The sequence below is a fragment of the Phocoena sinus genome, chromosome 4, assembly GCF_008692025.1.
Source record: "Phocoena sinus isolate mPhoSin1 chromosome 4, mPhoSin1.pri, whole genome shotgun sequence".
In the NCBI taxonomy this organism is placed as follows: domain Eukaryota; kingdom Metazoa; phylum Chordata; class Mammalia; order Artiodactyla; family Phocoenidae; genus Phocoena; species Phocoena sinus.
Window position 1 is genome coordinate 110,523,231 of NC_045766.1, and position 13,275 is coordinate 110,536,505.

General features: G+C 34.5%; 1 protein-coding gene across 1 annotated transcript in view; it reads left to right on the forward strand.

The window, feature by feature from the left end:
• The window catches only part of GBE1 (1,4-alpha-glucan branching enzyme 1), a 297,826-nt gene that overhangs the window by 158,093 nt on the left and 126,458 nt on the right, over positions 1–13,275 (forward strand). Inside the window, exon 7 of the mRNA XM_032630067.1 lies at positions 63–272. Coding sequence (XP_032485958.1) covers positions 63–272 — 210 coding nt within the window. The remainder of the gene's footprint in view (positions 1–62; positions 273–13,275) is intronic.

Below are 13,275 nucleotides of genomic sequence, written 5' to 3' on the forward strand. Positions count from 1 at the left end.
ATGATTGGCTGTTTGGTTTAAATATGATGTGATCTTGTTTTTGCTGCCTCCTTTACCTTAAGCCGTTTTGGAACGCCTGAAGAGCTGAAAGAACTGGTTGACACAGCTCACTCAATGGGTATTACAGTCCTCTTAGATGTGGTACATAGCCATGCCTCAAAAAATTCAGAAGATGGATTGAATATGTTTGATGGGACAGAGTCCTGTTACTTTCATTACGGACCTAGAGGGAATCATAATCTTTGGGATAGTCGATTGTTTGCCTACTCCAGGTACGTACATAGAATATGGAAATGTCTTATTTGTTTAAAAAATAATTCAAGGGGGCTTCCCTGGTGGCACAGTGGTTGAGAGTCCGCCTGCCGATGCAGGGGACACGGGTTCGTGCCCCGGTCCGGGAGGATCCCACATGCCGCGGAGTGGCTAGGCCCGTGAGCCATAGCTGCTGAGCCTGCGCATCCGGAGCCTGTGCTCCGCAACGGGAGAGGCCACAACAGTGAGAGGCCCGCGTACCGCAAAAAAATAAAAAATAATAATAATTCAAGGAATTTTACTAAATTCATTGTATGTATACTCTCTCACTGGTGTTTAATTTCTTAATTTTTAAAAAAAAATTATGAGAAATGTTTAACATACTAGTAGAATTTACCTTGTTTTGATTAGCACATGTATTAATGGTAAGTTGCACTAAATTTCGGTTTTACAAATCATATGCTATTTAACATATATTGGTTATATTGCCCCTTAAAAGGTTAATGTGAATAATTTTTTGATATCTAAAAAGTACTTTATCAGTTTGAATTAAACATAACAAATCACCTTTTAATAGAAGAATACACATTGTTTTAAGTAGGCCATTTTTTAAAAATCATACTTTATGTTTTGCTATCTTAATATTACCATGTTTTTGATTGCAGCTAAATCTTAATATTACCATGTTTTTGGTTGCAGTTAAACTATAACAACTAACATTTATTAGTATGTAATATGTCAGGTGTGGTGCCAAGGATTTAGATATATTAGCTACATATTTTATTTATTCTGCACAACAATTCTACTTACGTGTGGTAAGTACTATTGTTATGACCATCTCACAGATAATAAAGTAAGGCTTAGTGCTAAAACGATTCCTTAAGATTAAATACATCTCTGACTTGCCATCTAATTAGAAGGGTGTTTTAGGTGATTAAATCTAAATTCCAAAATATGGCAAAAATGTTGTAAAATAAAAAATACTATCAGCTTGTATCCATTTTTTATCATAAGTGAAAATATAATGAAAATATGATTTCAGGCATATTCAAAGTAGCAGAGTGTCAAGTAATATATAACTAATTTTTATAGTATTTCTGAAAGAGTTTAATGAATTTTCTGTTGGATGTTGTACCATAAATAAATATGCACATATCTGGAAAACAGACAGTGTAGAAAAATGCTTCAGCAAGGACTTTGATAAAATGAAAAATTCTAATGTTTCAGCATAAATTAAATGACTTTTTTTTTTAGATGACTTTTATATGGAGGAAGTTGTTTTGCTTCACTCTTTTCTTATTATCATGCATTATTTTATATTTCATAGCTGTATAGGAATCACTCGTGCCAGATGAAGCAGCATAATATATGAGAAAAGACACAAGAGTTAGAAGCAGGTGGCAGGGTTCCAGGCCTAGTTTCACTCTGGTACAAATCGATTAATCATTCTGGTTCTCAGGTTTTCATTATAAGAGGAGGCAGAGTTTTGGGATTAATACAATTCCCTCTGTAAAGGTATTTTGTATTTGTGTCACCTTTTGAATATTGCTTTTTATACTGTAGATTTATAATGAGTAAAAGGGACTGAACCTGTGCTAATTCTATGAAATGATTCTTAACAATTTCATTATTGAGTAAATCTTGTCAAAGTAGCTTGTGGACAAGAAATACAATTAATTGAACTTTCTGGTTCATATTTGGATGAATAATGTTGACTCTATCCTGTAGAACTGTGTCTTATGAAAGAAATACACTAAATTGTTAAATTTTTATGTTTTGAAACTATTCTGCTGTGGAACTGTGTCTTGAAAAGAAATACATGAAGTAGGTGGATTTTTATGTTATAAGATGATTATTTTATTAAAATAATTATTATAGGGTATTTTTCTGTATCCTGAGCTCTCAAAGTCCATTTAAAGTTATCCAGTTTTCTAAGGAAAGGGAATTATACATAATTGTCTTAAAGCAATTCTATTGTTTATATTACTGAAATTAAGGCATATTTAATATTGCGTTGGCCAAAAAGTTTGTTTGGGTTTTTCCATAAGATGTTACCGAAAAACCCGAACGAACTTTTTGGCCAACCCAGTACTTAGTTTCTTTTTTATTGAATTAACTATTAATCTTTCTAAGGTGCTTACTTTTGGTAAATAACATGTAGTATGATTTTAGCTTGTTATTTTTTTTTTATCATGACTTTTCGGGGCTGCATTATGTCATGTAGGCTTAGACCTCCGTAAATATAGTTCCATTTAAAATGTATTTCTATTATTCAATATGTGGTTCCATTTGACAATATTTAAATTCTCTAATTTTTATAGAATTAGTATTTTCTATATAGGTTTATGCTTTTAGTTACAACATCATTAAACAATATAGATAAATCCTACAAAACCAAATTTAAAAAGTTAAATCACCAAATTTAAGCAAATAATTCTGTAATATTTAAGTTTTTAAACTTATAACATACTAAAGATTCTAAAATTTTTTGAATTATTTTCTCAATACTGTGTTGTAATTTATTAAAAACTTTATTGATAAAATTTATGTTAGCCTGATGAAAGTGTACTGCATTTTTCTTTTTTTTTACATTTTCCTCCTTCTATTCTGACTAGTTATAGCATATGTAATATAACACTGTTTTGGTGTAATGCGAAAACCATTTTTATAATTGGCATTCATGATGAAAGTCCGATGCTGTTTTGGTTATTTATTGCTGCTTAACAAACCAGCTCAAAATTTAGTGACTTCGGACAACAGCAGTTGTTTATTTTACTTCCAGGTCTGCAATTGGGGCATAGGTCAGTGTGACGTTTCTTCTCTTTCATATTACGGTCTGGGTCTGGAAACTGACATGGCATCATTTCTGCTATAAGCTATTGTCCAGTTACAGATTCAAGGGGCATAGACCCTTTTATTTCAGTGACAGGAGTATTAAAGAATTTTAGGGCTAAGTTTTAAAATCCCCACATCTAACAAGTTTTAACCATACACAGTAAATATGCCAATTCACAAATTCAAAAGAGATGTATTGAAATACCTATGTGGAAATATTGTTATTTTTCTCAGCTGTATTTCTGTGGTAGAGAGTTTGTCTGAAATAGGCAATTTTCAAAAAATATACTAATCATTATAAAACTAATAATGCCATTTTTGTTAATTAGAAAATATAAAAAGGCATAGAAAATCCAAAATAAAAATTATTATTCTTTACAAATAACATTATTTTTATGTGGCTGCACTTAATGAGTATTCTTTTCATGCATATAAACACAGGAAAACCCAAACCTTTACTATTACTCTATACATAGGATAGCTATTCATCTATAATTTTGGGCTTGTTCCTTATCCAGATGAAATCAGAAACAACAATTTATACTTCATGTTTTAAGATATAAACAACAATTTATACTTCACCCCTTGCCTTTGATATGTTGATTAATATTATACTCCATTGAAAAGTAGATATAAAAATGGTACAGGGTTTGCCTAAGGCCCTAATAAACCGCTTTTTTGAAAACTTGTAATAATTTTTGAAATTAAGAAAATGTTGATCTTATATAGAATCAGCTTCTGTAGAGATATGTTGCTGATGCTTATTTCATTCTATCTGTATGTCACAACCTGTCACCATTTATAATCTCTGATTCAAGTGTCATCATCAGAGTTATCAGAATTAAATCTCTCACTCTGAGTAATACCAGAGATCATGACTGTGCTATTTCATTACCTTTTATGAATATATTTCCAATCAGGAGCTGCCCATGTTTTAATTTTCTGTCTACTCGGCTGAACTGCCTTCTAGCTCTGCTAAATTACTAATGACAGTTCATAACAGAGGTTGGGTTGTTCTTTCTTTAGTTGGTAAAGAGAACTTCTTGACAAATCTGTCACCCATAAGTTTCAAAAGTTTCTAGAGTGAGAAATAATGGATATAATTTAATGGTCTCAGTTTTAAATTGTATTTTGCATATGTGTCTGGCACTATGTAAATGCACTTGATAAAATAACAAGACAACTGCGCAATTTGTGGAACTTAACAATTATTATACCGTAACCTTTACTAAAGCTTCGAATGAGAACAGTTTCTTTGTTAAGTATTTCCTTCAAAGATAAGATATGAATCTCAAAGGAGATAGCATAGTAGAGCTCATGCTCATTTCCCCCGTCCCCCCGAACCTTACATTTGGGTACAAAAGTAGTGTAATCATATTCTGTCAGCATGAGTTTGTAGTGTGACAACTGTTAGGCAGGAAGATACTCTTATCTTGAGTTATTAGAGTTCCTTTCAGAAACAAAAAATGAATCCAGTTTGATTTTTTAAGGTCATAACCACATGGAATAAAATATCTTTTAGTACATACACTATAATATGTGGATCTTCTTAATCTTGCTAGGTCTTTTCCACGAGTTAGAATGTGGAAGGAAATTCATGGGGCCTTCCCTTCTGAGAGTGGATATTTGAATCTTAAATATTCTGTGATATCTTATGTGATGTTTCTATTTTAGTTTGTCAATATAGTGAGTTGCATTTATTGATTTTGAATGTCAAGCCAATCTTTTTTTTTTTTTTTTTTTTTTTTTTTTGCAGTATTCGGGCCTCTCACTGTTGTGGTGTCTCCCGTTGCGGAGCGCAGGCTCCGGACGCGCAGGCTCAGCGACCATGGCTCACGGGCCCAGCCGCTCCGCGGCATGTGGGATCTTCCCGGAACGGGGCACGAACCCGTGTCCCCTGCCTCGGCAGGCGGACTCTCAACCACTGCACCACCAGGGAAGCCCTGTGAAGCCAATCTTACATTCCTTGGATAAGCCCTCATAAACATAGGTACTAAAATTCTAAAGAAAATTTTGGCATATATTTATATGATATTACATCACGACAATCAATTATTAATGATGAACCTTAATTTAAGAATTATTGTTCATTGATATATTAATTAATGAATATATGACACCATTATGATTAGCAGGATATTTAAAAACTAAGCATCCAGGGCATGAATAGAAACCTCTAAAATATTATTTTTTAAGAGAGCTTTAAAGTCATATGCTGCTTTGTGATTTCTTAAAAGCAAAAAACAAAAAGCAACAGGCCATCGGGTGAAATAATCACTCTTTTTTGCTATAGTAGAAATGGCCACAATAACACAGAAAAATAGCATAAAAAGGGTAAACGTGTTCAACTTCTGTTGAAAACAGGTATTATCTGGAAAAGTTTTAGATTCATCTAGGACACATTGCTAGATATATATGCTTGAAATTTCTGTGCATATGCTTATCAGAAATTTGGGATAAAACAAATACAAAAAAATCACTCCCTTCAGGGTATAGGTGACATTTTAACAGTTAACTTGAAGTAACTGCTTTCAAAGAAAGTTTAGCTATGGGGAAACCATTTGGGGAAAATATCAAGAAAAAGTTTCCATCTTTGTGATTTTATTGCCACAAATGATTTCAGTCATAAAAATTCTTTTATTTGCATACACATGAATCTTGGAGCATTTTTTGCCAAGTTTCTAAAATTGTTCCAATTATAGTTTGTCTTAAGCCCATTGGTTATGCTTATAAATATAATTATAAATTAACCACCTTGTGGTTAATTGGCAAGATCACCTAACTAACTTCAGGGAAGTTAGTTACAATCCATATTTCATGAAAGATGGTAGATAGTGGAAGGAGTTGGAAAAAAAAAGTTTTATAACTTAATAAAGATAGCCATTGATTCTCTTCTTTCATTTATATCTATGTATTTTAGTGAACTATTATAGCCAGGATGAGCATTAAAATCACCTATCAAAGCAATTTTAAGTTTAACTAGACCTTGGTTATTTTACCTTTATTTTTAGTTTCTTTTTGTGGATCTATTAATATATTACTAAAGTGGTATATATACAATTAATAAATAAATATACATATGGAGGAGTGTGCTGATAAGGCACACAGTCAAAAAAGTTTACAAATAAGTGCTTAGGTAAATTAAGGTTAACATTAAAGATTTTTTTTTTAAAGAAGAAGAAACTTTTTTTTCTGATCAATTCATTCATAAATTTATTGAATAAACTTATTGAGCATTTACCCTATGTCATATCTTTAGGGAGACGATATTTTCTGTATATTTAAACTAGCGCAAAACCCTAAGAGAAAGTATATGTTTTAATTTCTTTGGATAGATTTCAGAACATTGAATTTTTTTTTAATTGAAGTAATACAGTATCATTTTAGACAAATACCTTTCCTATTTGCTTAATAAAAAGCAAATGATGAAAGATTAAAAGACAATTTCAGACATAGATTTAGAAAACAGTTAACTATTCCAAAGGGAGTCGGACAATTAAAAATAAACTAAGAATAACTTACATAGCCTATTCATTAAGAATATTAAAATTTCACAGTAAGATTGTTAATAATGCTGGATGTCCCATAAAAAGTCTTTCTGTTTTCTTCTTTTACAGAATTTTCTCTCTTCATTTTAGTAATTTTTCCTTGTTTAAACCAGAACCTTATTTCAGCTTGATTGAGGCAAATGGTTAAATCTATTTCAAAGAAGGTAGAGTTAGATTCAAAATTCAGACAGGCTGATTTTCTTTTGTAAAGGCGATTAAGGAAGTTGCTATATCAATCTAATCTGTCTGGATTTGAGTTTGAGTGGTAGAAATACTACTTCTCTTACAGGGTTTATAAGATTGTTCAGCCTGGCAGAAAGGTTTCCATTGCTGCATAGCACAGCACTGGAGTAAGGATTTACAGTCTTTGTGTAAACTTTATTCCTGGTATTATCTGCCTCGTTTATTCCCACAAGTCTAAACTTTAAGTGCACAGGGATATTGTGAAAATATCTTGAGTATTTAGGTCTTACTCACCTGTAACATTCACCTTCTCAAACGCAAACTCACTCTAAAGTAGGACTCTTCTTACTTGGTAATTTACCTTAAATTTGAAAATGTCGAGCATGGCTTCAAAAGCAGCATTTTTAACTTCAGGCAATGGTACATGCTTGTGAAAATGGTCCAAAGGTCCCTATTCAGTGGTTGTTTATTTAAGTCTGCGAATTTTGTTGAGTCTATAATAATAATATCTGGGTTTTTCTTATGACCTTTTTAAACAAGCAGGTAAAATGTGAAAAAAAATCATTTTTCTCTTTTTATCTGTGTGTAACAAAACAACTTGTTTAAGCATGTCTGTTCTCTAGGTTATGGACTAGCAGTTTTGAGGTTATGAAGAGATATTTCATGGTTCCCTAGCTGAATGATTTCCTTAGTGTTATGCTGTAGATAAATAACCTATGTTATAGTGAGCCAATTATTTTCAGAAAATATAGGTATCTTAAAATTTTGGAAGGACACATAATTTATAAGTAACATAAAAATTATTTATTTTTGAGGGTCTCCTCCCCCCCACCCCCCATTCATTTGAACTAGTGATCAGGCATATTTTTCTCAAACTTCTGAATTTCCCATCCCAGTTTTGTGGTGGTGAGATATCTCTATTTGGTCTTCATTCTGCTTCTTTTTCTTTCACTGTTAGTAAGACAAGCCATCAGCCTCAGGATTTATTTCATTGTCTTTTTTCAGCTTAAAATATCTCCCCAAGATTAGACCTTTGCCTGTGTAGCCTTTCAAAATTCTCTGTCTGCTGAAAGCATCACTAAAACTCAGGGGCAGTTATAGTTAACATTTTCTCCCAGTGCTTTAGGAAACAAAACAGCATAATAGCCAACTTTTCTAAGACTAAAGCTCTATTCTCAGCACTGTGTAAAGGATGGCAAATGAGGCCAACTAGCTGTTCAGTGGGTTCATCTGATCTTTGTGAGGGATGATGGTCATGATGACTATAGTGATAATCTTTATTAAGGATCATTCAATTTGGAGGCATTAGGTGCCTACCTACCTTATTGAACTTTCTTCTCTGACAACCTGAAATAAAATATCTCCTTCAGTCTTCTGCCATTTCCTATCTCCTGGCCCTACCTATTTTTTTTCCATTGCACTTATCACCATGTTACATTTGAAAAAGATACTTATTTTTTAAATTTTAGTCATATATTTGTTGTTTATATATTAAATGTGGAAGTAAAGTTAGTATTTATTGTTTCTTATAGAAAATATTTTAAGTAAAGCAGTCTGTGTTTCTCTTTCTCTCTGTCTCATAAACTTTTCACCATCAAATTTTTTTTTTTTTTTTTTTTTTTTGTGTTACGCGGGCCTCTCACTGCCGTGGCCTCTCCCGTTGCGGAGCACAGGCTCCCGACGCGCAGGCCCAGCGGCCATGGCTCACGGGCCCAGCCGCTCCGTGGCATGTGGGATCTTCCCAGACCGGGGCACGAACCCACGTCCTCTGCATCGGCAGGCGGACTCCCAACCACTGCGCCACCAGGGAAGCCCTCACCATCAAATTTGTTTGCCATGAAAGTGACACTGCAAAGTGTTGACTTGGTGTGGTTACCTGTTCTTTAGAACTGAATTCAGTGAAGAAAGCTATCAAAGATACTTCCAGCCAAAATGATGATGATAATAATAAATACTCCATATAGTTAAGATATAAAAGATCTGACAGAATATAAAATAAGTGGTTTTAGAATTACATGACCTTTACCTCTCTGATCTTACCAAGCGGTTTAACACTTAAATCTTGGTTTCATGGATGAAGAGCTCATAATGTACCACAGGGCAGTTGTTAAAACTATATAAAATAACATCATTGAAAATGCATGACAAGCTAAATATAGAATATTATGAAGAGTTTGGAGTTGTACTTTCAGATTTTTACTAAAGATGAAAGCAGGGCTTAACTCACAAACCAGGCAGGTAACTGAGGGAAGCAGGCCAGGTGGTGGTCTTGGAAACCCAGAGCAAACAGGTCTTGTTAGAAGGGGCTCCCACTCACAAGTTCCTGCTGGTTGTTACCATGTGAAGCCACATCTTCCAGTTCTTTGAGAGAAGTCAAAAGTCCACATTTTATATGAAATATCCCCATTTTTAAATGTCTGCAATTAATTTAAATTTTTGAAATTATTGTTCAGACCAAAGGAACACACATTTGGGATTGACATAATCTCTGGGCCTCTAGGGCTATCTCTGGACCCTGAGATGTACCTTGGGTTAAGAGAGTATCAGATTCTATGAAACTTCCAAAATTACGTAGTAAATTAGGTACTGAGTCAGATATGATAATAGGACAATGATACTTTTATAGTTTAAACACAACATTGTAATTCAACTTTCTTTGGATTATAAATGGGAATTTTATAAACCTAAACTGGTAGTATGACACTGTCTTTCAGCAGAATTATGTTAACATCTCCTTTATTTTAAGTAGCAGATGAATCAACAAAATAAATGCCTTTTAAGATCAGACTCAATAAATCAAAATTCACGTTTAGTGAAGAAATCTACAGAGTTAAAATTCAGTAACCTTTATTTATTGTAATGCCTTGCATCTAAGTAATTTCTATAAATGTAGTTACTGACTTTTGGGGGCATAATAGAGAATGGGTAGAGGCCTGGGCTTTAGGTAGCAGCCTGGGCTCAAATACTAGTTCCACCGCTTAGCGTGTAACCACAACCAGATTAGTTAATCTTTCTAAATTTAGTTTCCCCATCTGTAAAATAAGATTCTAATTGTATCTCCCTCCTGTGATTGTGAAGATTTAGTGACACACTTATCCTGGTGCCTGGCTTGTAGTCATGATAATCGCCATTGTTACCAACATTGCCATATCACTGTCACAGTCTTCTTGTGGGTAGATTAACCAGCCGACATATTCCTCTGAAAGATACTTAGAGGCTTGAAGACAAGCAATAACAATACTTTTCGTGAGCCAAATATGTGCCATAATTGCTGTGGATCTTTATTTGTTGTGGTCTCACACTCTTTTTTAAAAGCACATTCAACTGTTTTCTTGGTAGAAGCCCCAAATTAGGAACGTTTGTGGAAATGACCTAGCGTGATCAACATCTAACAGTATTGAGAAATCACAGCCAAGAGAAATGGTAGAGGGCGAAAGCCCATCAAGGCCAGAAACCAGAACTGAAAGCACAGCGATGTGAGGCCCCTCAGGTGCAGCAGCAAACAGTTCCACACTCTGTCACTCTGGGCATCATTAGACTGCACTATAGTATAATAATTGATCATAACGAATGTGAGTCATTAAAAAAACTTTAAGTCATGTTCAAAAGTGTCTTTTTAGGCACTAGGAAAAAGTAAAATGTTATTTCAAAGTATTTTCATTAAAAATGTTAAATTTTTAAATGCTATTTTAACGATTAAGTTAAAGTTATCTGTCAACTATATTTTAATGAGGATTACTGTGAAGATTTTATTTATGTGGAGTACTTTGTTCCCCTCCAATGCAGAATAAGCAAAGCATCCCTCTACTTGTTATTATTTTTAAAATTTTCAGGTGCAGAAGGCATTTTATTGAACAGTTATTGTATTAACTACCCTGATTCTTTTGCCTTTTAAATCCAGGGCCATCTGATATATTTCTTAGGATAATATCTTATGGTACTTTGTTGTGAGAGGGAAACAGAATTTTAGTCTCAGGACGTAGGTTCTAAGTCAAATTGTTCAGTCTTTCCCAATAATGGAGTTAGGGGACAAATGTTTCAGTATAATGGCTAAGCTGTTTGCTATAACAGTACCTAGATTAGCTCAGGCAGGAAGGGCCCACTTAGTTCTTACCATCTCCTGTCTCTTCTTTCTATTTCACGTGGCCATTGATGTTGTGACAATGATTATGAGTAAGGAGCTCACACCTTTATGTTTGTTGTTTGGAGCCCAGGCTGGACTAGCATGTCCTCCTGATATTTTCCTTCTGACAAAGTGTTATTATTAAGTGTTGCCTTATAATAATCTGGCACGGGCTTTGCTTGACTTGCGGTTTTTCCTCCTTGTTTCTGCCATGGGCTCATCGACCATCTTGTGTGGTTATATCTGAAAGGCTATTAGAAATTGCCCATCTCTTTATCTTTTCCCAGCACTTTCCAGAAGTGAGGTATCTAAGATCTCCTGTAAAAGAAGAGAATTCGGGGAGTTTAGTGATAAAATAAAGGGATGAACACTGTCAGGTCATAGAAGTGGCGAGAGAGGCACTCAGTACTGCTGTCCCTGCTGACCACCTGGTACAGGAGACTGCTGCGCTGCCAGGCTGCTGGCTGGTGGGGTCAGAAGGAAAAACGGGAAATTATATGTGAGGTGTGCACAAAATAAGTGTGTAAACTAGGAACCTAATAGTCCTGCTGAGAAGCATATAGAACAACACTGTCCAAAAGAAATATAACGCAAGCCACATACATAATTTAAAATATTCTAGTACTCACATCCATCTCTAAAACGATGATTAAAACGGAGCTTACCGGGCTTCCCTGGTGGCGGAGTGGTTGAGAGTCCGCCTGCCGATGCAGGGGACATGGGTTCGTGCCCCGGTCCGGGAATATCCCACATGCCGCGGAGTGGCTGGGCCCGTGAGCCATGGCCGCTGAGCCTGTGCATCCAGAGCCTGTGCTCCGCAACAGGAGAGGCCACAACAGTGAGAGGCCTGCGTACCGAAAAAAAAAAAAAAAAATACGTGAAGTTCTTAGAACAGTTCCTGGCACATAATAAGAATTAGTTATTATTTCTTATAACTTCCATGGTTTGTTCCACAACTTCTTTGTTGATCTCAGATTTATGTATTATACAAACTCTGAACATACATCCATCTAACCATTACAGTTCCTTTTTATATTACTACCAAATTATTTCTCAAATCCAGATTCTCTTTCCTACCTCTGCCCTGCGTTAAACGCTGTTATTTGATTATCTACCTCCACTGTCTGCTCTCTTACATGTTAATATGTATTTTACTATACTGGTTTTTGGATTGCATTATGATTTAGTTTACTTTTCTTCTCTACACCAGGCAAAAATACAAGCTTCAGCAAAGCAAAGGCAGTGTTGTCTTGTTTCTGCCTTTATCCCTCAAGACTAGAACAGTGCTCGACTTACTTAAACACAAATTTGTTGAATGGATAAAGAAATGAATGAATACATTTATGTTTTCTAAGGCTCCCAAATTTAGAATATAGGTCTTATACATCTTGTAAACCTATTGTTTAGCACAGTATTTCAGAGCCTACCAGAGAGTAGACTGTCAAATATTTGTTCAACTGAGTAAAAAATGAAACTTGTTATCTCTACGGAGTCTTACTTATTGAATATTTTAGGTCCTTTTATTCCCAGATATAGCAAATGGTATTTCAGTTAATTCATGAAGTAACAGTGGCATCCAGATCTGTCACAGCAGTTTGTTCCATGTAACTATTATAGAAAATGATCCACCAGGGAGGAAAGTTCAGGAGGATATCCATGTGTGTCACATGAAGAGTGTTCAGTGCTCAAATAAATTTGGAAAACCCTGAATTAAATCAAGTTCAACACATTTCTTTATAGTTGAAATTCTTGGAATCTTTAATTAGCTATTGTGTATTTTGAATCTCCAAGTAAGTGCTGCACAATGATACTTCATTTCTCAAATGTCTTTGACCTTGGGGCCCTTCAATGCACTTAGAAGAGATTTTTTAAGAAATCCTAACATCAAGGTTTTGAAGGACCTGCCTCTGGTCTCATCCTAACTTTCTCTTCCTCTCATTCATTAATCCCTAACCATTCTGGTCCTTTTCTTGCTTTGGAGCCTCTAAGCACGCTTTTCCCTCTGCTGGAGTATTGCCTTTGTATGGCCAGCTCCTATTTATTTTCCAGACCACATTATAAAAGTCCCTTCTTAACTTCAGCAGTCTAAAATCAATCCCCTGGAATGCTTGCTCATGGCTTCCTCTCTTCATTCTTCACTTATTTATCATAATCTGTAGATAAGATTTGCAATTATATTTGTATTTTGTATTTTAAAATAGTGATAACGTATTTTTCTTTTGATCTCATCTTTAGGAGATATTTTGTTGAGTGTGTGTATGTAAATTCCATATTATAAACACTGTTAATGGTGGTTTTACATTTTTGTAAAGAATATCCTATTTGAAATTTGTT